Below are 26973 nucleotides of genomic sequence, written 5' to 3'. Positions count from 1 at the left end.
TGCTGTCTTGGTAGCAGTGGCAGGTTTCTTGGCCTGCTTTCCCTTGTTCCAGCCTTGCATTGGTCTCCAAGCTGGCTTGGCTTGAGAAGTATTACCCTCTTGCTTAGAGGACGTAGCACTTTGGGCTGGTCCGTTTCTACGAAAGGGACGAAAATTAGGTTTATTTTTTGCCTTGAAAGGCCGATCCTGAGGAAGGGCGTGGCCCTTACCCCCAGTGATATCAGAGATAATCTCTTTCAAGTCAGGGCCAAACAGCGTTTTCCCCTTGAAAGGAATGTTAAGTAGCTTGTTCTTGGAAGACGCATCAGCTGACCAAGATTTCAACCAAAGCGCTCTGCGCGCCACAATAGCAAATCCAGAATTCTTAGCCGCTAACCTAGCCAATTGCAAAGTGGCGTCTAGGGTGAAAGAATTAGCCAATTTGAGAGCATTGATTCTGTCCATAATCTCCTCATAAGGAGGAGAATCACTATCGACCGCCTTTATCAGCTCATCGAACCAGAAACATGCGGCTGTAGCGACAGGGACAATGCATGAAATTGGTTGTAGAAGGTAACCCTGCTGAACAAACATCTTTTTAAGTAAACCTTCTAATTTTTTATCCATAGGATCTTTGAAAGCACAACTATCCTCTATGGGTATAGTGGTGCGTTTGTTTAAAGTGGAAACCGCTCCCTCGACCTTGGGGACTGTCTGCCATAAGTCCTTTCTGGGGTCGACCATAGGAAACAATTTTTTAAATATGGGGGGAGGGACGAAAGGAATACCGGGCCTTTCCCATTCTTTATTAACAATGTCCGCCACCCGCTTGGGTATAGGAAAAGCTTCTGGGAGCCCCGGGACCTCTAGGAACTTGTCCATTTTACATAGTTTCTCTGGGATGACCAACTTGTCACAATCATCCAGAGTGGATAATACCTCCTTAAGCAGAATGCGGAGATGTTCCAACTTAAATTTAAACGTAATCACATCAGGTTCAGCTTGTTGAGAAATGTTCCCTGAATCAGTAATTTCTCCCTCAGACAAAACCTCCCTGGCCCCATCAGACTGGGTTAGGGGCCCTTCAGAACCATTATTATCAGCGTCGTCATGCTCTTCAGTATCTAAAACAGAGCAGTCGCGCTTACGCTGATAAGTGTTCATTTTGGCTAAAATGTTTTTGACAGAATTATCCATTACAGCCGTTAATTGTTGCATAGTAAGGAGTATTGGCGCGCTAGATGTACTAGGGGCCTCCTGAGTGGGCAAGACTCGTGTAGACGAAGGAGGGAATGATGCAGTACCATGCTTACTCCCCTCACTTGAGGAATCATCTTGGGCATCATTGTCATTGTCACATAAATCACATTTATTTAAATGAATAGGAATTCTGGCTTCCCCACATTCAGAACACAGTCTATCTGGTAGTTCAGACATGTTAAACAGGCATAAACTTGATAACAAAGTACAAAAAACGTTTTAAAATAAAACCGTTACTGTCACTTTAAATTTTAAACTGAACACACTTTATTACTGCAATTGCGAAAAAACATGAAGGAATTGTTCAAAATTCACCAAATTTTCACCACAGTGTCTTAAAGCCTTAAAAGTATTGCACACCAAATTTGGAAGCTTTAACCCTTAAAATAACGGAACCGGAGCCGTTTTAAACTTTAACCCCTTTACAGTCCCTGGTATCTGCTTTGCTGAGACCCAACCAAGCCCAAAGGGGAATACGATACCAAATGACGCCTTCAGAAAGTCTTTTCTAAGTATCAGAGCTCCTCTCACATGCGACTGCATGTCATGCCTCTCAAAAACAAGTGCGCAACACCGGCGCGAAAATGAGGCTCTGCCTATGATTTGGGAAAGCCCCTAAAGAATAAGGTGTCTAAAACAGTGCCTGCCGATATTATTATATCAAAATACCCAGATTAAATGATTCCTCAAGGCTAAATATGTGTTAATAATGAATCGATTTAGCCCAGATAAAGTCTACAGTCTTAATAAGCCCTTGTGAAGCCCTTATTTACGATCTTAATAAACATGGCTTACCGGATCCCATAGGGAAAATGACAGCTTCCAGCATTACATCGTCTTGTTAGAATGTGTCATACCTCAAGCAGCAAGAGACTGCTCACTGTTCCCCCAACTGAAGTTAATTGCTCTCAACAGTCCTGTGTGGAACAGCCATGGATTTTAGTGACGGTTGCTAAAATCATTTTCCTCATACAAACAGAAATCTTCATCTCTTTTCTGTTTCTGAGTAAATAGTACATACCAGCACTATTTCAAAATAACAAACTCTTGATTGAATAATAAAAACTACAGTTAAACACTAAAAAACTCTAAGCCATCTCCGTGGAGATGTTGCCTGTACAACGGCAAAGAGAATGACTGGGGTAGGCGGAGCCTAGGAGGGATCATGTGACCAGCTTTGCTGGGCTCTTTGCCATTTCCTGTTGGGGAAGAGAATATCCCACAAGTAAGGATGACGCCGTGGACCGGACACACCTATGTTGGAGAAACAAAAATTAAAAATTCTGACACTTCTCTGCCATCCTCCTGGGACGAAAGGCAAAGAATGACTGGGGGATGAGGGGAGTGGGAGGCGTATTTAAGCCTATGGCTGGGTTGTCTTTGCCTCCTCCTGGTGGCCAGGTTCTTATTTCCCAAAAGTAATGAATGCAGCTGTGGTCTCTTTCCATTTAAGAAGAAAACAGGGGCACTTTCATTCATGAAAGTTTACATTGACGCCATTCTTTTAAAATACTTACCTTTTATTCCTAGCAAGCGTGGAACACCGGAGCAGCGATTCCTCTGCCCCCATGACTTCTCCTCTTACTTCAGAAATGACGAATCCGGCTTCCTCCAATCATGGCCTAGCCTAAGCAATGTCTGTTCTGGGGGAGAAGCCGTTATTGGAGAAAGCCGTAAGAAGAGATAACCTGGAGGCGGTGGAATCGCTGCTCCGGTGTTCCATGCTTGCTAGGAATAAAAGGTAAGTATTTTAAAAGAACGGCTTCAATGTAAACTTTCATGAATGAAAGTGCCCCTGTTTTTAATAGTATTTTTAAAAACTTAAAATTATGCTTACCTGATTATTTTCTTTTCTTCTGACAGGAAGAGTCCACAGCTGCATTCATTACTTTTGGGAATTCAGAACCTGGCCACCAGGAGGAGGCAAAGACACCCCAGTCAAAGGCTTAAATACCTCCCCCACTTCCCTCATCCCCCAGTCATTCTGCCGAGGGAACAAGGAACAGTAGGAGAAATATCAGGGTGAAAAAGGTGCCAGAAGAAACAAGAAAAATACGGCCGCCCCTTATGAACAACACGGGCGGTGAGCTGTGGACTCTTCCCATCAGAAGAAAAGAAAATTATCAGGTAAGCATAATTTTTTTCTTCTTAAACGGGCAGAGTCCACAGCTGCATTCATTACTTTTGGGAAAACAATACCCAAGCTAAACATTGGACATAAGCAGGTTGAATCACATAAACACGATTATAAACCCCCCCCCCCCACCTGTTCAATAACCCCCCTCCTCAGGAGATATTAACACTTTATTCCTTATAAAGATAAAGGAGTCCCACCAAGACCCTGACTTTTTAGTTTACATTACTTTTCACATCATCTAAGTAAAATGAAACAATCTTACCAGAATCAACGCTGTGGAACAGGAACGCAGCCCTTCAAGTGTGACAGATAGTAGCCTCACTTCTGACATGGACTTGAGAGAAAAAGCAGGCAGCGAAACTCGTTAACGCTGATTGTTAAGGAGTTGTGCCTGTTAATATGAGTAGGGGTGTTTTCGCAGAAAGACTCTCCATGCATCTCCGGACTCTTAACTTTCATCTATGCTCTCACTGAGAGGCTGACAGGATTACATAAAACTCCAGTCCCATTTCTACCCTCCATAAGAGACTATCTTTAATTTTCCTACACTTCTCTGCCAACCTCCTGTGACAAAATGCAAAGAATGATTAGGGGATGAGGGAAGTGGGGGAGGTATTTAAGCCTTTGGCTGGTGTGTCTTTGCCTCCTCCTGGTGGCCAGGTTCTGAATTCCCAAAAGTAATGAATGCAACTGTGGACTCTTCCCGTTTAAGAAGAAAAACAGGGTTTTCATTCATGAAAGTTGACATTCATTTTAAAGAGCAACCTTGTCATTTTCTAGTCTCGGTATCGCCACCTTCATTGATATTATCATTGTTCAGGCACTTATTTACCTAAAACGTCCAATCCTGCGCAAGTGTGAAAACATCTCACCTCCGGCCACATATTCCATTACCATGTACAGATTAGTATTATCCTGAAGGAAATAATAAAAAAATAAAAAAAAGTTAGAGAAGCAAGAAAGAATTAAGATTAGAGCCAAGACAGAAAAAAATATGGAGAAGTGGAAAATTAAAAAAACAAAAAAAAACATAAACAGTGTTTCCGGTAATAAACCATGGTGCTTTTGCTCCCCCTAAAGATAAAACCAGATCTTTTTGATCTATAAAATATTTACCTTAAAAGAATATTCCAGCCGTACAAGGAATGGGAAATTTACAGCCTGCAGGATTCGCTTCTCATTTAGAGTGTGCTCAATCTGCTTCAACTTCACCACCTGGAGGGACAAAGTGTCTTAATATGGCCACAATTCTGAGTAACTACACAAATGAGTGCACTATAAACCCCTAATTTAAAAGGAACATAAACATATTTTTTTTCTTTCGGGATTCAGATAGAACATACAATTTTAAACAACTTTCCAATGCACTTCTATTATCAATTTTTCTTTGTTTTCGTGTTATCCTTTATGGAAAAACAGGAAGCTAAGTTAAGGAGTGTGCACGTGTCTGCAGTACTATATGACAGCAGTTTTACAACAATGTTATACTTTAGCAAGACCACTAGATGGCAGCACTATTTCCTGTCATGTAGTGCTCCAGACACTTGCACGCTATCTATCTAGATATCTCTACAACAAAAAATAACGTGAGAACAAAGCAAATGTGATAATAGAAGTAAAATGGGGACTTTTTTAAAATTGTATTCTCTTATCTAAACCATGAAAGAAAAATGTTGGGTTGTCCCTTTAATCCTTAGTATTTTTAACAGTTTTTTTTGTATACACTAGGCTCCAACATTGTCTTTTTCCTACCAAGGAAACATAAATTTATGTAAGAACTTACCTGATAAATTCATTTCTTTCATAGTGGCAAGAGTCCATGAGCTAGTATAGTAGGTATTTCGGATTGGAGTTATCACAATAGTATTACAAAACATAAGAAATTTAATTTTTTTTTTAAAAAAGCGTGTATCTCTTATATTTCTTTCATGTAAGTGGCAAGTAGGGCTGCAACTAACAATTATTTTCATAATCGATTAATTGACTAATTATTTTTTCGATTTATCGACTAATCGGATAAAAAATAAATAAATTTTTTCCTATATTTAAAATAAAATCCACATACTGAGTGTTACAAATATAAACTTCCAACTAAAACTTTACATTGAAACAACTGTTGGTCCAATTTTTTATAATTAAGCAAAACAAACCACAAACTGTTTGAAAAGAGGTAGAACTAGTAAGAGATAAACTACCACTGTTTATTATATTCTGGTATTCACTCTTTCAGAAACTTTTCATTGAAATGCAAAAATGTTAACATGTCCACATGCTCCTGGCTGAGGCTGGCTCTCTTTTTTGCAAGCTATTTTGCCTGCAGCAGAGAAGAGGCACTCAGATGGTGTTGAGATGCCTGAGATGCATAAATAGGGTTTTGCCAATTTCACCAAGGTGTGCTATTTATCTTTGTTAGTTCTCCACCAATGCAAAGGGACTCTCAACAAAGTAAGCCTGGACTTCATTTTAACATAAAAATATCTTGAATATCTATATGCAGTGGTAAATAACCATCTATATGCAGTGGTAAATAACCATCTATAAGGTTAGGGGGGAAAATATCTAGTCCACTCTTAAAATAACAGATATATACTTAGAGGTTGAATTTGGTACATATTTCAATTAATTAAAAATAGAAAAAAAAAGGCAAAAAGGGCTAAAGACTATATATCAGTAAAAGGAAACAGCCTTACACATTTATCTATAGAGTACATATATCAGCAATAGCAAGCGATCCGCTAAAAATTGTACAGGTAATAGTGACATCAATTCATATAACAAATGCCATCAATCTAGGGTTAGGTGTAAATAAGCTTGGCACTAAATCATGCAAAGCATAGTCCCAAATCACCTGATTTTATATAAACAATCCAAATTATGACTAAGCCAGGAGTAGTTGTAAACTTAGAAAGAAACTTAGTGTCCTAAAAAAGGGAAAAGTAAAATGTCTGTAGACGCCCTTTAGGCTACGGGCATAACCATAAAACACAATACCATGTGCAGGAGCTCATTGGAGTAAAGCAGCTGGTGCTGTGCATAGACCAACTAATCGATTATGAGATTCGTTGACAAATATTTTCATAATTGATTATTATTGATTATGCCAATTAGTTTTTGCAGCTCTAGTGGCAAGAGTTAGTGAGCTAGTGACGTATGGGGATATACATTGCTATCAGGAGGGGGCAAAGTTTCCCAAACCTCAAAATGCCTATAAATACACCTCCCACCTCACTCATAACTTAGTTTAACATGTAGCCAAAAAGTTAGGTGTAAAAGAAGGAGTAAAAAGCAAACAAAAAGAGGAACTGGAAAAAAATGCTTTATACAAAAAATCATAACCACAAAAATATAGGGTGGGTATCATGGACTCTTGCCACTATGAAATAAATTAATTTATCAGGTAAGTTCCAACATAAATTATGTTTTCTTTCATGTAAGTGGCAAGAGTCCATGAGCTAGTGATGTATGGGATATAATACCCAAGATGTGGAAAACCATGAGTCACTAGAGAAGGGGGGATAAAAACAGAATTTATGCTTACCTGATAAATTACTTTCTCCAACGGTGTATCCGGTCCACGGCGTCATCCTTACTTGTGGGATATTCTCTTCCCCAACAGGAAATGGCAAAGAGCCCAGCAAAGCTGGTCACATGATCCCTCCTAGGCTCCGCCTTCCCCAGTCATTCGACCGACGTAAAGGAGGAATATGCATAGGAGAAATCATATGATACCGTGGTGACTGTAGTTAAAGAAAATAAATTATCAGACCTGATTAAAAAACCAGGGCGGGCCGTGGACCGGACACACCGTTGGAGAAAGTAATTTATCAGGTAAGCATAAATTCTGTTTTCTCCAACATAGGTGTGTCCGGTCCACGGCGTCATCCTTACTTGTGGGAACCAATACCAAAGCTTTAGGACACGGATGATGGGAGGGAGCAAATCAGGTCACCTAGATGGAAGGCACCACGGCTTGCAAAACCTTTCTCCCAAAAATAGCCTCAGAAGAAGCAAAAGTATCAAATTTGTAAAATTTGGTAAAAGTGTGCAGTGAAGACCAAGTCGCTGCCTTACATATCTGATCAACAGAAGCCTCGTTCTTGAAGGCCCATGTGGAAGCCACAGCCCTAGTGGAATGAGCTGTGATTCTTTCAGGAGGCTGCCGTCCGGCAGTCTCATAAGCCAATCGGATGATGCTTTTAAGCCAAAAAGAGAGAGAGAGGTAGAAGTTGCTTTTTGACCTCTCCTTTTACCAGAATAAACAACAAACAAGGAAGATGTTTGTCTGAAATCCTTTGTAGCCTCTAAATAGAATTTTAGAGCACGAACTACATCCAAATAGTGCAACAAACGTTCCTTCTTTGAAACTGGATTCGGACACAAAGAAGGCACAACTATCTCCTGGTTAATATTTTTGTTAGAAACAACTTTCGGAAGAAAACCAGGTTTAGTACGCAAAACCACCTTATCTGCATGGAACACCAGATAAGGAGGAGAACACTGCAGAGCAGATAACTCTGAAACTCTTCTAGCAGAAGAAATTGCAACCAAAAACAAAACTTTCCAAGATAATAACTTAATATCTACGGAATGTAAGGGTTCAAACGGAACCCCTTGAAGAACTGAAAGAACTAAATTGAGACTCCAAGGAGGAGTCAAAGGTTTGTAAACAGGCTTGATTCTAACCAGAGCCTGAACAAAAGCTTGAATATCTGGCACAGCCGCCAGCTTTTTGTGAAGTAAAACAGATAAAGCAGAAATCTGTCCCTTCAAAGAACTTGCAGATAATCCTTTCTCCAAACCCTCTTGTAGAAAGGATAGAATCTTAGGAATTTTTATCTTGTTCCATGGGAATCCTTTCGATTCGCACCAACAGATATATTTTTTCCATACTTTATGGTAAATTTTTCTAGTTACAGGCTTTCTAGCCTGAATAAGAGTATCAATGACAGAATCTGAGAACCCACGCTTTGATAAAATCAAGCGTTCAATCTCCAAGCAGTCAGTTGGAGTGAGGCCAGATTCGGATGTTCGAACGGACCTTGAACAAGAAGGTCCCGTCTCAAAGGTAGCTTCCATGGTGGAGCCGATGACATATTCACCAGGTCTGCATACCAAGTTCTGCGTGGCCACGCAGGAGCTATCAAGATCACAGAAGCCCTCTCCTGATTGATCCTGGCTACCAGCCTGGGAATGAGAGGAAACGGTGGGAATACATAAGCTAGGTTGAAGGTCCAGGGCGCTACTAGTGCATCTACTAGAGTCGCCTTGGGATCCCTGGATCTGGACCCGTAGCAAGGAACCTTGAAGTTCTGACGAGACGCCATCAGATCCATGTCTGGAATGCCCCATAATTGAGTTATGTGGGCAAAGATTTCCGGATGGAGTTCCCACTCCCCCGGATGAAATGTCTGACGACTCAGAAAATCCGCTTCCCAATTTTCCACTCCTGGGATGTGGATTGCAGACAAGTGGCAGGAGTGAATCTCCGCCCATTGAATTACTTTGGTCACTTCTTCCATCGCCAGGGAACTCCTTGTTCCCCCTGATGGTTGATATATGCAACAGTCGTCATGTTGTCTGATTGAAACCTTATGAATTTGGCCTTTGCTAGTTGAGGCCAAGCCTTGAGAGCACTGAATATCGCTCTCAGTTCCAGAATGTTTATCGGGAGAAGAGATTCTTCCCGAGACCATAGACCCTGAGCTTTCAGGGGTTTCCAGACCGCGCCCCAGCCCACCAGACTGGCGTCGGTCGTGACAATGACCCACTCTGGTCTGCGGAAGCTCATCCCTTGAGACAGGTTGTCCAGGGTCAGCCACCAACGGAGTGAATCTCTGGTCCTCTGATCTACTTGGATCGTCGGGGACAAGTCTGTATAATCCCCATTCCACTGTCTGAGCATGCATGGAATAGAGAACTTTTTTCTACGTTCACTTTCCACCCGTGAGATCTGAGAAAGGCTAGGACAATGTCCGTATGAGCCTTTGCTTGTGGCAGAGACGACGCTTGAATCAGTATGTCGTCCAAGTAAGGTACTACTGCAATGCCCCTTGGCCTTAGCACCGCTAGAAGGGACCCTAGTACCTTTGTGAAAATTCTTGGAGCAGTGGCTAATCCGAATGGAAGTGCCACAAACTGGTAATGCTTGTCCCGAAAGGCGAACCTTAGGAACCGATGATGTTCCTTGTGGATAGGAATATGTAGATACGCATCCTTTAAATCCACCGTGGTCATGAATTGACCTTCCTGGATGGTAGGAAGAATTGTCCGAATGGTTTCCATTTTGAACGATGGAACCCTGAGAAATTTGTTTAGGATCTTGAGATCCAAAATTGGCCTGAATGTTCCCTCTTTTTTGGGAACTATGAACAGATTGGAGTAAAACCCCATCCCTTGTTCTCCTAATGGAACAGGATGAATCACTCCCATTTTTAACAGGTCTTCTACACAATGTAAGAATGCCTGTCTTTTTATTTGGTCTGAAGACAATTGAGACCTGTGGAACCTTCCCCTTGGGGGTAGTTCCTTGAATTCCAGGAGATAACCTTGAGAAACTATTTCTAGTGCCCAAGGATCCTGAACATCTCTTGCCCAAGCCTGAGCGAAGAGAGAGAGTCTGCCCCCCACCAGATCCGGTCCCGGATCGGGGGCCAGCATCTCATGCTGTCTTAGTAGCGGTAGCAGGCTTCTTGGCCTGCTTACCTTTGTTCCAGCCTTGCATCGGTCTCCAGGCTGGCTTGGTTTGAGAAGAATTACCCTCTTGCTTAGAGGATGTAGAATTTGAGGCTGGTCCGTTTCTGCGAAAGGGACGAAAATTTGTTTTATTTTTAGCCTTAAAAGACCTATCCTGAGGAAGGGCGTGGCCCTTTCCCCCAGTGATGTCTGAAATAATCTCTTTCAAGTCAGGGCCAAACAGCGTTTTCCCCTTGAAAGGGATGTTAAGCAATTTGTTCTTGGAGGACACATCCGCTGACCAAGACTTTAGCCAAAGCGCTCTGCGCGCCACAATAGCAAAACCTGAATTTTTCGCTGCTAATCTAGCTAATTGCAAAGTGGCGTCTAAGGTAAAAGAGTTAGCCAATTTAAGTGCTTGAACTCTGTCCATAACCTCCTCATAAGAAGATGCTTTATTGAGCGCCTTTTCTAGTTCTTCGAACCAGAAACACGCTGCTGTAGTGACAGGAACAATGCATGAAATTGGTTGTAGAAGGTAACCTTGCTGAACAAACATCTTTTTAAGCAAACCCTCTAATTTTTTATCCATAGGATCTTTGAAAGCACAACTATCTTCTATAGGGATAGTGGTGCGTTTGTTTAGAGTAGAAACCGCCCCCTCGACCTTGGGGACTGTCTGCCATAAGTCCTTCCTGGGGTCGACCATAGGAAATAATTTCTTAAATATAGGGGGAGGGACAAAAAGGTATGCCGGGCCTTTCCCATTCTTTATTTACAATGTCCGCCACCCGCTTGGGTATAGGAAAAGCTTCGGGGGGCACCGGGACCTCTAGGAACTTGTCCATCTTACATAATTTCTCTGGAATGACCAAATTGTCACAATCATCCAGAGTAGATAACACCTCCTTAAGCAGAGCGCGGAGATGTTCCAATTTAAATTTGAATGTAATAACGTCAGGTTCAGCTTGTTAAGAAATTTCTCCTGAATCTGAAATTTCTCCCTCAGACAAAACCTCCCTGGCCCCTTCAGACTGGTGTAAGGGCATGTCAGAACCATTATCATCAGCGTCCTCATGCTCTTCAGTATCTAAAACAGAGCAGTCGCGCTTTCGCTGATAAGTGGGCATTTTGGCTAAAATGTTTTTATTAGAATTATCCATTACAGCCGTTAATTGTTGCATAGTAAGGAGGATTGGCGCACTAGATGAACTAGGGACCTCCTGAGTGGGCAAGACTGGTGTAGACATAGAAGGAGATGATGCAGTACCATGCTTACTCCCCTCACTTAAGGAATCATTTTGGGCAACATTATTATCAGTGGCATCATTGTCCCTACTTTGTCACATTCATCACATATATTTAAATGGAGAGGAACCTTGGCTTCCGAACATACAGAACATCGTCTGATGGTTTAGACATGTTAATAGGCATAAACTTGATAACAAAGCACAAAAAACGTTTTAAAATAAAACCGTTACTGTCACTTTAAATTTTAAACTGAACACACTTTATTACTGAATATGTGCAAAAGTATGAAGGAATTGTTCAAAATTAACCAAAATTTCACCACAGTGTCTTAAAGCCTTAAAAGTATTGCACACCAAATTTGAAAGCTTTAACTCTTAAAATAACGGAACCGGAGCCGTTTTTACATTTAACCCCTATACAGTCCCTGGTATCTGCTTTGCTGAGACCCAACCAAGCCCAGAGGGGAATACGATACCAAATGACGCCTTCAATAAGCTTTTTCAGTGGATCTGAGCTCCTCACACATGCATCTGCATGCCTTGCTTCTCAAAAACAACTGCGCATTAGTGGCGCGAAAATGAGGCTCTGCCTATGACTAGAAAAGGCCCCCAGTGAAAAAGGTGTTCAATACAGTGCCTGCCGTTTTTTTAACAGAATTCCCAAGATTAAAATAACTCTTCAAAGTTATAAACCATTAAATATGCTTATAAAGTAATCGTTTTAGCCCAGAAAAATGTCTACCAGTCTTTAAAGCCCTTGTGAAGCCCTTTATTCTTATATTTAAAACTAAGGAAATGGCTTACCGGATCCCATAGGGAAAATGACAGCTTCCAGCATTACCAAGTCTTGTTAGAAATGTGTCATACCTCAAGCAGCAAAAGTCTGCTCACTGTTTCCCCCAACTGAAGTTAATTCATCTCAACAGTCCTGTGTGGAAACAGCCATCGATTTTAGTAACGGTTGCTAAAATCATTTTCCTCTTACAAACAGAAATCTTCATCTCTTTTCTGTTTCAGAGTAAATAGTACATACCAGCACTATTTTAAAATAACAAACTCTTGATTGAAGAATAAAAACTACATTTAAACACCAAAAAACTCTTAGCCATCTCCGTGGAGATGTTGCCTGTGCAACGGCAAAGAGAATGACTGGGGAAGGCGGAGCCTAGGAGGGATCATGTGACCAGCTTTGCTGGGCTCTTTGCCATTTCCTGTTGGGGAAGAGAATATCCCACAAGTAAGGATGACGCCGTGGACCGGACACACCTATGTTGGAGAAACAACAGCTAAATCCGCTGAGAAACTAAATCCAAAAATATTAAGTTTCTAAGGAAGCAAACACAAAAGTATGCAAAAAAGACCAAGTTGCTGCTTTGCAAATTTGATCAACTAAGCTTCATTCTTAAAAGCCCAAGAAGTGGCAACTGATCTAGTAGAATGAGCTGTAATTCTCTGAGGCGGAGACTGCCCCGCCTCCAAATAAGCTTTCTGAATCAAAAGTTTCAACCAAGATGCCAAAGAAATGGAAGAGGTTTCTGACCTTTCCTGGAACCAGAACAAATAGACTAGAAGTCTTACTGAAATCTTTAGTAGCCTCAACATAATATTTCAAAGCTCTTACCCCTTCCAAAGAATGTAGAGACCTTTCAAGAGTATTTTTAGGATTAGGACACAAGGAAGGAACAACACTTTCCTATTGATGTTAGAATTCACAACTTTAGGTAAAAAATTATATGAAGTCTGCAAAACAGCTTTATTTTGATGGAAAATCAGATAAGGAGACTCATAAGAGAGAGCAGACAATTCGGAAACTCTTCTAGCAGAAGAGATAGCCAAAAGGAACAACACTTTCCAAGAAAGTAGTTTAAAGGGACACTGAGCCCAATTTTTTTCTTTTGTGATTCAGATAGAGCATGTAATTTTAAGCAACTTTCTAATTTACTCCTATTATCAATTTTTCTTCATTCTCTTGCTATCTTTATTTGAAAAAGAAGGCATCTAAGCTTTTTTTGGGTTCAGAACTCTGGATAGCACTTTTTTTATTAGTGGATGAATTTATTCCAAGTTCTTTTTATTGAAAATAAATCAAGCATAATACAAGCCATAAGAGTAAATTGGTACACATGGTAAAGAAAACCGTCATAAATGTTTGAAAAAGAAAAAGAAAAGAAGAGTCATGGTCCAATTTGGCTTATACCTGTGGAACATATTAAATTTCACAAATGATTCTCGCATATTAAGTGAAGTAAAAGTACAGAAGAAAAATTCTAGATTATAACACATAGGTAGGTCTAACTTTTCTATTAAATATCGATCAAGGGTCGTCCCGTCTGCGGCATGTCCACCCCGGGTCGCCGGTTTATGTCTGGTCTCTCATTTATGTGTGAAAGGTAGTGATCCCAGAGGGCATGGGCCTCTATGAACGGATCTCTATTGTTATTTTTGTATGAACTAAACTCCTCAAGTTCAATAAGTTCAGATACTTTATCTCTCCACCTCTGAGGGTTTGGGGGAGTGTGTAGTTTCCACTGTTTGGCTATAATGGATTTAACGCTATTTATCATTATTTGGAATAAAATTTGGTGGGCTTTAGAGGTCAATTTCTTAAACTTATTAAGTAGGAAGACTAGGGGGTCTAAAGGGAGTGTGCACTCCAGAGCCTTCTCCATTTCTCCAATACAATTTCTCCAAAGTTGGTTGATAACGTTGCACCACCACCACATGTGACCCATGCCACTGCCAGTGTGTCCGCACCTCCAGCACCTATTTGGGATTGTTGGGTAAAGTCTGTGCAGGCGTTTGGGAGTAAGATACCAGTTATGTAGTATTTTGTAATTTAATTCAACCAGGTAAGCTGAGGAAGAGGAGGACTTGGTGTTTCTGAAAATATCTGCTGCTGTATGTGGGAGAATTATAGTACCAAGTTCTCTTTCCCACGACTCAATTGAGGGGGGAAGGGCACCTGGTGGCGGCTGTGTTAGGATAGAATGTATCCTGGATAGAGTGTGCTGTTGTGGATGTTTTGCCGTATATAATTTCTCGAGGTTCGTAAGGGGTCTTAGCATGTTGTTGCAATATTTGTGGGTCAGTATGTAGTGGCGAGTCCGTCTGTAGTTGAACCAGTTCTGGAATAACGAGAAGCCCTGATCCTGTAGGAGTGTTTGGGACGTTAGCTGGTCATGGCTAGATATCTGGTGCAGTTCTATTTCAAAAATATTTCCGTCCAGCCCACATGCCCCACTAAGATCAGTAACTGAAAATTCACTGTTATGGGTCAGTGACGTCAAAGGTGAGGGGTTGGAAGAGAGAAGTGGGTTTATCCTATTTGCATAATGCCATTGTTCTAGTGTTTCTCTGGTTATCGGATTTGCAATGTTTTTGGTAAGCGAGTGGAAGTTTGGATGCCAGCAGACGGCTGAAAGAGGTGTTTCTGGGTTTAAATTTTGCTCTATCTCTATCCATCTCTTTTGTGTTTTATGGGTCCTCCAATCCAATATACGTTGAAGGAAAATAGCCGTCCTATAAAGAGCAATGTCTGGTACACCCAACCCTCCCCGTTCTCTCGAGCGCATCATTGTTATTTTGTTTATTCTGGGTTGTCCACCCCTCCAAATAAATATTAGTGGATGAATTTATCCACCAATCAGCAAGGACAACTCAGGTTGTTCACCAAAATGGGCCGGCATCTAAACGTACATTCTTGCATTTCAAATAAAGATACCAAGAGAATGAAGAAAATTTGGTAATAGAGAGTAAATTAGAAAGTTGATTAAAATTACATGCTCTATCTGAATCACAAAAGAAAAAAAATGGGTTCAGTGTCCCTTTAAAGGGACAGTCAAGTCCAAAAAAAACTTTCATGTTTTAAATAGGGCATGCAATTTTAAACAACTTCCCAATTTACTTTTATCACCAATTTTGCTTTGTTCTCTTGGTATTCTTAGTTGAAAGCTAAATCTAGGAGGTTCATATGCCAATTTCTTAGACCTTGAAGACTGCCTCTAATCTGAATACATTTTGACCACTAGAGGGCATTAGTTCACATGTTTCATATAGATAACATTGAGCTCATGCACGTAAAGTGACCTAGGAGTGAGCACTGATTGGCTAAACTGCATGTCTGTCAAAAGAACTGAAATAAGGGGGCAGTCAGCAGAAGCTTAGATACAAGATAATTACAGAGGTAAAACGTGTATTATAACTGTGTTGGTTATGCAAAACTGGTGAATGGGTAATAAAGGGATTATCTTTCTTTTTAAACAACAAAAATTCTGGTGTTGACTGTCCCTTTAATATCCAAAAAATGCATAGGCTCAAAAGGAGGAGCCTGCAAAATCTTTAAAACCAAATTGAAACTCCAAGGAGGAGAAATAGATTTAACAACAGGTTTGATAAATATCAAAGCCTGAACAAAACCGTGAATGACAGAAAAAGCAGAAATTTGTCCTTTCAAAGTATCTGCAGACCAACTCCTATCCAAACCATCTTGAAGAAACTGTAAAATCCTAGGAATTCTGAAAGAATGCCAGGAAATATAGGTTTTCCAAACTTGATGATAAATTTTCCTTGAAACAGACTTACGAGCCTGTATCATAGTGCTAATCTCCGAGTCAGAGAAACCTCTATGACTAAGCAATAGGCGTTCAATTTCCATGCCTTCAAATTTAGAGATTTGAGATTCTGATGGAAAAAACGGCCCTTGAGACAGAAGGTCTGGCCTTAAAGGAAGTGGCCAAGGCTGGCAACTGGACATCCGGACAAGATCCGCATATCAAAACCTGTGAGGCCATGCTGGTGCTATCAGAAACACATGAGACTGTTCCATTATGATCTTGGAGATCACCCTTCGAAGAAGAACCAGAGGCGGAAAAATATAAGCAGGTTTGTAAAACCAAGTAACTGCTAAGACATCCACCATCTCCGCCTGAGGATCCCTGGACCTGGAAAGGTATCTGGGGAGCTTCTTGTTTAGATGAGAGGCCATCAGATCTATTTCTGGAAAACCCCACATCTGCACAAGAGGAAAAAACATCTGGATAGAGAGGCCACTCCCCTGGGTGTAAAGTCTGACGGCTGAGAAAATCCGCTTCCCAATTGTCTATACCTGGGATATGAATCGCAGATATTTGACAAGAGTTGTATGCCACCCAAGAAAGTATCCAAGAAATTTCCTTCATTGCTGAAGGACTGCAAGTCCCTCCTTGATGATTGACATATGCCACTGTAGTGATATTGTCTGTTTGAAAACAAAAGTAAAGTTCTCTCTTCAATAGAGGCCACGCCTGAAGAGCTCTGAAAATAGCATGGAGTTCTAAAATATTGATTGGTAACTTTGCCTCTTGAGGTTTCCAAACCCCTTGTGCTGTCAGAGACCCCCAGACAGTTACCCAACCTGTAAGACTTGCATCTGTTGTGATCACAGTCCAGATAGGACGAACAAATGAGGCCCCTTGAATAATAAGGTGATGGTCCAACCACCAAGTCAGAGAGAGTTGAGTGTTGGGATTTAAGTACTGTATATCAGCTGTGATATCAGAGTATAATCCTTGCACCATTGGTGCAACATGCGTCCAAAGCTGAAGTCATTTTAAGTACTATCTTCCATAGGAATAGTACTACGTTTGGCCAATGTAGAAATAGCTCCATCAACCTTAGGGACTTTTTCCCAAAACTCTAAATTAGCAATAGGTAAAGGATATAACTTTTTAAACCTAGAAGAAGGGTTAAAAGAAGCACCAAGTTTAGACCATTCCTTAGTAATCATATCAGAAATAGCATCTGGAATAGGAAAAACTTCAGTAGTAATCTCAGAAGTCTTAAAAACAGAAATCAAACGTTTGCTATTCTTGTTATCTAGATTCCTAAATACCCAAAGTAAACAATACTTCCTTTAATAAAGAACAAATATATTCAATCTTATAAAGAAAGGTTGATTTATCAATTGCAGACTCTGAAGGAGGATCCTCTGAGCCAGAGAAATCCTCATCAGTAGAAAATTCTTCAATATGCTGATGATCAATACAGGCTTCATCAGATTTATGAGAAGTAGACTTTTTACGTTTATTTAAAGGCAGAATAGCAGTCATAGCCTTCTCTATGGCTGCAGCAATATAATCTTTAATATCTACAGGAATATCATGTACATTAGACTGTGAAGGTTTAACAGTAGATGTATTTGTACTTATAGAAACATTATCAGCTTGTAATAGTTTTTCGTAACAAGTGCCACATATTTGAGCTAAATAAGTAAGATCAGCTAATTTACAACGCACACACTTAGCTTTGGTAGAATTGTGTTCAGGCAGCTTAGTTCCTATAGTAACATCAAAGGCAGGATCAGTATGAGACATCTTGCAAAATGTAACAAAAAAGAACAACATTTAAACAAAATAGCCAAATTTCCTGAAATAGCAGTTTCAGGAATAGAAAAAAATGCTTAGGATAAAATTTTTATACAAAAGTAAAAGTAAGCAACCTAGCCCTATAAGATCAAATGAGAGCAAAAAGAGGGGGAGACTTACATAACAAATTTAAGGTGCCAAAAACGGCGCTAATGCAGAGCAAAAAAAACTTTTGGCGCCAAAGATAATTGATGCGACTTGCGTCATAACAGGCGCGACTTCGTGCCAAAAAACCTTGCGACAAGAAAGTCGCAAGAAATTACGTGACGTGTCACGGCAGACGCGACTTCGCGCAAAAAGTATTTGCGCAAAAAATGTTGCAATAAAAAGTAACATTCTGCGTCATTGCGAGACTAAGCCCACGGAATTTTTGGAAAAAAAAAACAGACTTAAAGTTATAATTAACTGGAACCCCAGGTAAGTCTAAAAACTCCCATAAACATAATTCCCAAACTGAAATTGTTTAGACTGCAAAGGGAAATACACAGACCTGACTCATGGCAAATATATACAATATACCTTTAAAACTTTAGAAGATAAAGTGCCACACATAGCTGAGAGTGTCTTAAAAAATTATATATGCTTACCAGAAGACACCCATCCACATATAGCAGACAGCCAAACCAGTACTGAAACATATCAGCAGAGGTAATGATAGAGGAGTTTAATGTCGATCTGCAAAGGGAGGCAGAAATGAATCTCTGTGACCGATTACAGAGAGTCTTAGAATAGATTTCCCATAGGTGAAAACATGGCATCGTTAGGCAATACTCCCTTCACATCCCTCAGGCAAACACTGTACTTTGAGAGGAACTGGGCTTCAATATGCTTAGAAGCGCCTATCACAGAAAAAAAAATTAAGCACAACTTGCTTCACCACCTCCACAAGAAGGCAAAGTTTCTAAAACTAAGGTATGAGTGAGGTGGGAGGTGTATAGGCATTTTGAGGTTTGGGAAACTTTGCCCCCTCCTAGTAGGAATGTATATCCCCATATGTCACTAGTTCATGAACTCTTAAACTCTTGCCACTTACATGAAAGAAATATAAGAGATGAACACTTTTTTTTTTTTTTTTTGAAATTTCTTATATCTTTTGTAATACTATTGTGATAACTCCGATCCTAAATATCTACTATACATTGTTCATGGTTCTGAAAATGGCAACTCCTGTTTAAAATATATTTGCAGTAGAATAGGTAACACTAATTTTAAGCTCATTTAGTACAGATTGGTAGTCTAAGGGCAAATTTACCAAAGTAATATCAACACAATTAGCAACTTTACCACAAATAATTATGAAAAGTGATTGCGCCAAAAAAGGTCATAAATTACAGAGCAAATTAGATAACTGTTACAGCATTGCAAATGGGCCATACATTTTAAGCTAATGCCAGTGCAGACCTAAACAGAGGGCCCTGGTGCAAAAATATTTTTTGGGCCGACCCCAAGCCAACTCAGTAGTAAGCAATAGGAATAATATACATGTGGCTACGTATAATGATTCTCAATAGATAGGCAGGTGACAGAAAGACAGGTAGCCTTGCAACCTGCACTAAAAAAAGGCTCCCCTGCATTTGGATTGTACGCATTCTGCACATGCCTATAAAGACTAGCTGCTACGGGCCCTCACTGCACCTGCTGCAAACATGGTAGTTTCGCCCCTGGCTAATGCCTATTGTCTACACCCCCTTCAATACAAATCCTGATAAGTTCAGACGTTTGCACCCGACAATATTTATCATAAATATGCCTTCACTCAAACGGTAACAGTTTTTCTTTTCCTCCACTTGGATGACGAAAATGATTTAACTAAATTGTTTTCTATAATTTGGCTTTGATTTATGTTGCCCACAGAAGAGGACAAAGGTTCTTCCTGTTTTTCTACAACAGGTAGCAGGCAAGAATGAGAAGGAAAGTTCCCAGGATTTTTTTTAGGACCAGAACTCAAACAGCATTTCAGGTTTTTTTTTTTGTTTGTTTTTTTAATTGCCTCATTTTTTGTGCCATATGAAGTCTTAATTTCATTCAGATTCATACATAGGGTTTTTAGTTAATATATTAAAGTTATAGTTGACCTTTTTTGCAGCAAAGCATGGTACATTATCAAGTATAAAAACTAGAGATCTGCATTTGGGATTCAAATGAATTCAAATTGTGCCCATTTGTCAAATCATCTGATACATAAACAGCCAAATATATTACTGGACAAAATGAACAAAGAACACATGATTGTTTGACAAAATCAATTTGTTTGTGCTGTTGGGCTCCAAAAAAGGTGCAGGAAGGGCGAGGGGTTTGGTTAGTTATTCTGCTCCTTTGTTTATAATGCTGCACATGGGGTCTTGACCATTCATATGGCCATCGTCCTGTCCAATCCTGCCATAGTATTACCAATGACTGATGTTAGGGACGACCAGTCAGGCCGTTGTCCAACCAAGCCTTAAAGAGAATAGGGAGGTGGAAGACTAGAGGAGGCTAAGAAATGTTTAATCACTTTGACTGGAACATGCAGTTGGGGGACTTCTGTGTCTCCGGGAGCTAATCATTGACTCAAATTCAGAGAGTTGTATGTTCAGATAGGTTCTTTTAATTGTTAGAATTCTATAGTGTAAGATTTTTTTTTTTAATATTAGTTTTATATATTTGTTGTTCCCATCGGAAATATTAGCAACAAATCCTAATCCAATATTCATACGAAATGCATGCCTACATGGACGAAATTCTGCCAAACTGGACGTTTGCAAAAATTTGGAACAAATTTTTTTAACTATACAATTTTTTTTGCTGATCCCCAGTCTATCGCCAACTAATCAGAGCAAACTATTAAGCATATACAATTCTATGCAAAAGAAAAGTGCAACATTTTTAAGGCAATAACGGTAAATCGCACATTCACTCATCATTCCATTTTGAGTCTATTAAAAAGATTTTTGGCACAGAAGATTTCATTATTATTTTTAATATTTATTAATTTACTTTCATGCAACATGCTAATGTAGCTTCACAGTATATAGCAAAGCTTTTTACTAAATTATAGAACCTGACCTTTTGTTTGTCCAGGATTTTCATAGCATAGTGATGGCCATTGTCTTTATGTCGGACAAGCATCACTCGCCCGAATGATCCAGTACCCAGAGTTTTAATGCGCTCAAACTGGTCCAAGTGTGCATTGTTCTAAAAAGGAAATAAAGGCAATAGAAACTGCCATGAGTAAAGAGTTAAATATGACGATAAAAAACATAATTTATGTAAGAACTTACCTGATAAATTCATTTCTTTCATATTAACAAGAGTCCATGAGCTAGTGACGTATGGGATATACATTCCTACCAGGAGGGGCAAAGTTTCCCAAACCTTAAAATGCCTATAAATACACCCCTCACCACACCCACAAATCAGTTTAACGAATAGCCAAGAAGTGGGGTGATAAGAAAAAAAGTGCGAAGCATATAAAATAAGGAATTGGAATAATTGTGCTTTATACAAAAAAATCATAACCACCACAAAAAAGGGTGGGCCTCATGGACTCTTGTTAATATGAAAGAAATGAATTTATCAGGTAAGTTCTTACATAAATTATGTTTTCTTTCATGTAATTAACAAGAGTCCATGAGCTAGTGACGTATGGGATAATGACTACCCAAGATGTGGATCTTCCACACAAGAGTCACTAGAGAGGGAGGGATAAAATAAAGACAGCCAATTCCTGCTGAAAATAATCCACACCCAAAATAAAGTTTAACAAAAAACATAAGCAGAAGATTCAAACTGAAACCGCTGCCTGAAGAACTTTTCTACCAAAAACTGCTTCAGAAAAAGAAAATACATCAAAATGGTAGAATTTAGTAAAAGTATGCAAAGAGGACCAAGTTGCTGCTTTGCAGATCTGGTCAACCGAAGCTTCATTCCTAAACGCCCAGGAAGTAGATACTGACCTAGTAGAATGAGCTGTAATTCTCTGAGGCGGAATTTTACCCGACTCAACATAGGCAAGATGAATTAAAGATTTCAACCAAGATGCCAAAGAAATGGCAGAAGCTTTCTGGCCTTTCCTAGAACCGGAAAAGATAACAAATAAACTAGAAGTCTTACGGAAAGATTTCGTAGCTTCAACATAATATTACAAAGCTCTAATAACATCCAAAGAATGCAATGATTTCTCCTTAGAATTCTTAGGATTAGGACATAATGAAGGAACCACAATTTCTCTACTAATGTTGTTGGAATTCACAACTTTAGGTAAAAATTCAAAAGAAGTTCGCAACACCGCCTTATCCTGATGAAAAATCAGAAAAGGAGACTCACACGAAAGAGCAGATAATTCAGAAACTCTTCTAGCAGAAGAGATGGCCAAAAGGAACAAAACTTTCCAAGAAAGTAATTTAATGTCCAATGAATGCATAGGTTCAAACGGAGGAGCTTGAAGAGCTCCCAGAACCAAATTCAAACTCCAAGGAGGAGAAATTGACTTAATGACAGGTTTTATACGAACCAAAGCTTGTACAAAACAATGAATATCAGGAAGAATAGCAATCTTTCTGTGAAAAAGAACAGAAAGAGCGGAGATTTGTCCTTTCAAAGAACTTGCGGACAAACCCTTATCTAAACCATCCTGAAGAAACTGTAAAATTCTCGGTATTCTAAAAGAATGCCAAGAAAAATGATGAGAAAGACACCAAGAAATATAAGTCTTCCAGACTCTATAATATATCTCTCGAGATACAGATTTACGAGCCTGTAACATAGTATTAATCACGGAGTCAGAGAAACCTCTATGACCAAGAATCAAGCGTTCAATCTCCATACCTTTAAATTTAAGGATTTCAGATCCGGATGGAAAAAAGGACCTTGTGACAGAAGGTCTGGTCTTAACGGAAGAGTCCATGGTTGGCAAGATGCCATCCGGACAAGATCCGCATACCAAAACCTGTGAGGCCATGCCGGAGCTATTAGCAGAACAAACAAGCATTCCCTCAGAATCTTGGAGATTACTCTTGGAAGAAGAACTAGAGGCGGAAAGATATAGGCAGGATGATACTTCCAAGGAAGTGATAATGCATCCACTGCCTCCGCCTGAGGATCCCGGGATCTGGACAGATACCTGGGAAGTTTCTTGTTTAGATGAGAGGCCATCAGATCTATCTCTGGGAGCCCCCACATTTGAACAATCTGAAGAAATATCTCTGGGTGAAGAGACCATTCGCCCGGATGCAACGTTTGGCGACTGAGATAATCCGCTTCCCAATTGTCTACACCTGGGATATGAACCGCAGAGATTAGATAGGAGCTGGATTCCGCCCAAACCAAAATTCGAGATACTTCTTTCATAGCCAGAGGACTGTGAGTCCCTCCTTGATGATTGATGTACGCCACAGTTGTGACATTGTCTGTCTGAAAACAAATGAACGATTCTCTCTTCAGAAGAGGCCAAAACTGAAGAGCTCTGAAAATTGCACGGAGTTCCAAAATATTGATCGGTAATCTCACCTCCTGAGATTCCCAAACTCCCTGTGCCGTCAGAGATCCCCACACAGCTCCCCAACCTGTGAGACTTGCATCTGTTGAAATTACAGTCCAGGTCGGAAGAACAAAAGAAGCCCCCTGAATTAAACGATGGTGATCTGTCCACCACGTTAGAGAGTGTCGAACAATCGGTTTTAAAGATATTAATTGAGATATCTTCGTGTAATCCCTGCACCATTGATTCAGCATACAGAGCTGAAGAGGTCGCATGTGAAAACGAGCAAAGGGGATCGCGTCCGATGCAGCAGTCATAAGACCTAGAATTTCCATGCATAAGGCTACCGAAGGGAATGATTGTGACTGAAGGTTTCGACAAGCTGTAATCAATTTTAGACGTCTCTTGTCTGTTAAAGACAGAGTCATGGACACTGAATCTATCTGGAAACCCAGAAAGGTTACCCTTGTTTGAGGAATCAAAGAACTTTTTGGTAAATTGATCCTCCAACCATGATCTTGAAGAAACAACACAAGTCGATTCGTATGAGACTCTGCTAAATGTAAAGACTGAGCAAGTACCAAGATATCGTCCAAATAAGGAAATACCACAATACCCTGTTCTCTGATTACAGACAGAAGGGCACCGAGAATCTTTGTGAAAATTCTTGGAGCTGTAGCAAGGCCAAACGGTAGAGCCACAAATTGGTAATGCTTGTCTAGAAAAGAGAATCTCAGGAACTGATAATGATCTGGATGAATCGGAATATGCAGATATGCATCCTGTAAATCTATTGTGGACATATAATTCCCTTGCTGATCAAAAGGCAATATAGTCCTTACAGTTACCATCTTGAACGTTGGTATCCTTACATAACGATTCAATAATTTTAGATCCAGAACTGGTCTGAAGGAATTCTCCTTCTTTGGTACAATGAAGAGATTGGAATAAAACCCCATCCCCTGTTCCGGAACTGGAACTGGCATAATTACTCCAGCCAACTCTAGATCTGAAACACAATTCAGAAATGCTTGAGCTTTCACTGGATTTACTGGGACATGGGAAAGAAAAAATCTCTTTGCAGGAGGTCTCATCTTGAAACCAATTCTGTACCCTTCTGAAACAATGTTCTGAATCCAAAGATTGTGAACAGAATTGATCCAAATTTCTTTGAAAAAACGTAACCTGCCCCCTACCAGCTGAACTGGAATGAGGGCCGTACCTTCATGTGAACTTAGAAGCAGGCTTTGCCTTTCTAGCAGGCTTGGATTTATTCCAGACTGGAGATGGTTTCCAAACTGAAACTGCTCCTGAGGACGAAGGATCAGGCTTTTGTTCTTTGTTGAAACGAAAGGAACGAAAACGATTGTTAGCCCTGTTTTTACCTTTAGACTTTTTATCCTGTGGTAAAAAAGTTCCTTTCCCACCAGTAACAGTTGAAATAATAGAATCCAACTGAGAACCAAATAATTTGTTTCCCTGGAAAGAAATGGAAAGTAGAGTTGATTTAGAAGCCATATCAGCATTCCAGGTCTTAAGCCATAAAGCTCTTCTGGCTAAGATAGCCAGAGACATAAACCTAACATCAACTCTAATAATATCAAAAATGGCATCACAGATGAAATTATTAGCATGCTGGAGAAGAATAATAATATCATGAGAATCACGATTTGTTACTTGTTGCGCTAGAGTTTCCAACCAAAAAGTTGAAGCTGCAGCAACATCAGCCAATGATATAGCAGGTCTAAGAAGATTACCTGAACATAGATAAGCTTTTCTTAGAAAAGATTCAATTTTTCTATCTAAAGGATCCTTAAACGAGGTACCATCTGACGTAGGAATGGTAGTACGTTTAGCAAGGGTAGAAATAGCCCCATCAACTTTAGGGATTTTGTCCCAAAATTCTAACCTGTCAGGCGGAACAGGATATAATTGCTTAAAACGTTTAGAAGGAGTAAATGAATTACCCAATTTATCCCATTCCTTAGAAATTACTGCAGAAATAGCATTAGGAACAGGAAAGACTTCTGGAATAACCGCAGGAGCTTTAAAAACCTTATCCAAACGTATAGAATTAGTATCAAGAGGACTAGAATCCTCTATTTCTAAAGCAATTAGTACTTCTTTAAGTAAAGAGCGAATAAATTCCATCTTAAATAAATATGAAGATTTATCAGCATCAATCTCTGAGATAGAATCCTCTGAACCAGAAGAGTCCAAAGAATCAGAATGATGGTGTTCATTTAAAAATTCATCTGTAGAGAGAGAAGATTTAAAAGACTTTTTACGTTTACTAGAAGGAGAAATAACAGACAAAGCCTTCTTTATGGATTCAGAAACAAAATCTCTTACGTTATCAGGAACATTCTGCACCTTAGATGTTGAGGGAACTGCAACAGGCAATGGTACATCACTAAAGGAAATATTATCTGCTTTAACAAGTTTGTCATGACAATTATTACAAACAACAGCTGGAGGAATAGCTACCAAAAGTTTACAGCAGATACACTTAGCTTTGGTAGATCCAGCAGGCAGTGGTTTTCCTGTAGTATCTTCTGGCTCAGATGCAACGTGAGACATCTTGCAATATGTAAGAGAAAAAACAACATATAAAGCAAAATAGATCAAATTCCTTATAAGACAGTTTCAGGAATGGGAAAAAAATGCCAAACATCAAGCTTCTAGCAACCAGAAGCAAATGAAAAATGAGACTGAAATAATGTGGAGACAAAAGCGACGCCCATATTTTTTGGCGCCAAATAAGACGCCCACATTATTTGGCGCCTAAATGCTTTTGGCGCCAAAAATGACGCCACATCCGGAACGCCGACATCTTTGGCGCAAAATAACGTCAAAAATGACGCCGGAAACGGAAATGAATTTTTGCGCCAAAAAAGTCCGCGCCAAGAATGACGCAATAAAATGAAGCATTTTCAGCCCCCGCGAGCCTAACAGCCCACAGGGAAAAAAAGTCAAATTTTTGAGGTAAGAAAAAATATGATAATTTAAAGCATAATCCCAAATATGAAACTGACTGTCTGGAAATAAGGAAAGTTGAACATTCTGAGTCAAGGCAAATAAATGTTTGAATACATATATTTAGAACTTTATAAATAAAGTGCCCAACCATAGCTTAGAGTGTCACAGAAAATAAGACTTACTTACCCCAGGACACTCATCTACATGTTTGTAGAAAGCCAAACCAGTACTGAAACGAGAATCAGTAGAGGAAATGGTAAATATAAGAGTATATCGTCGATCTGAAAAGGGAGGTAAGAGATGAATCTCTACGACCGATAACAGAGAACCTTATGAAATAGACCCCGTAGAAGGAGATCACTGCATTCAATAGGCAATACTCTCTTCACATCCCTCTGACATTCACTGCACGCTGAGAGGAAAACCGGGCTCCAACTTGCTGCGGAGCGCATATCAACGTAGAATCTAGCACAAACTTACTTCACCACCTCCCTTGGAGGCAAAGTTTGTAAAACTGATTTGTGGGTGTGGTGAGGGGTGTATTTATAGGCATTTTAAGGTTTGGGAAACTTTGCCCCTCCTGGTAGGAATGTATATCCCATACATCACTAGCTCATGGACTCTTGTTAATTACATGAAAGAAACAAAAATTTATGTTTACCTGATAAATTTCTTTCTTTGACACGTTGAGTCCACGGATCATCAATTACTGTTGGGAATATCACTCCTGGCCAGCAGGAGGAGGCAAAGAGCACCACAGCAAAGCTGTTAAGTATCACTTCCCTTCCAACAACCCCCCAGTCATTCGACAGAAGGAAAAGGAAAGGAAATAACACA

General features: G+C 39.8%; 1 protein-coding gene across 3 annotated transcripts in view; it reads right to left on the bottom strand.

Annotated features, from left to right (window-relative positions):
* The window catches only part of PRKACA (protein kinase cAMP-activated catalytic subunit alpha), a 218956-nt gene that overhangs the window by 81986 nt on the left and 109997 nt on the right, over positions 1-26973 (bottom strand). For all 3 annotated transcript variants that reach the window (XM_053718058.1, XM_053718056.1, XM_053718057.1), the window contains 3 exons: positions 20745-20873; positions 4493-4591; positions 4209-4291 (listed from right to left, as the gene is read on the bottom strand). In XM_053718058.1, the coding sequence (XP_053574033.1) occupies positions 4209-4291; positions 4493-4591; positions 20745-20873 (311 nt within the window). The remainder of the gene's footprint in view (positions 1-4208; positions 4292-4492; positions 4592-20744; positions 20874-26973) is intronic.

The sequence above is a fragment of the Bombina bombina genome, chromosome 6, assembly GCF_027579735.1.
Source record: "Bombina bombina isolate aBomBom1 chromosome 6, aBomBom1.pri, whole genome shotgun sequence".
NCBI classification, from domain to species: domain Eukaryota; kingdom Metazoa; phylum Chordata; class Amphibia; order Anura; family Bombinatoridae; genus Bombina; species Bombina bombina.
Note: the sequence above shows the minus strand (reverse complement) of the source record. Positions and strands in the feature narration are given on the sequence as shown.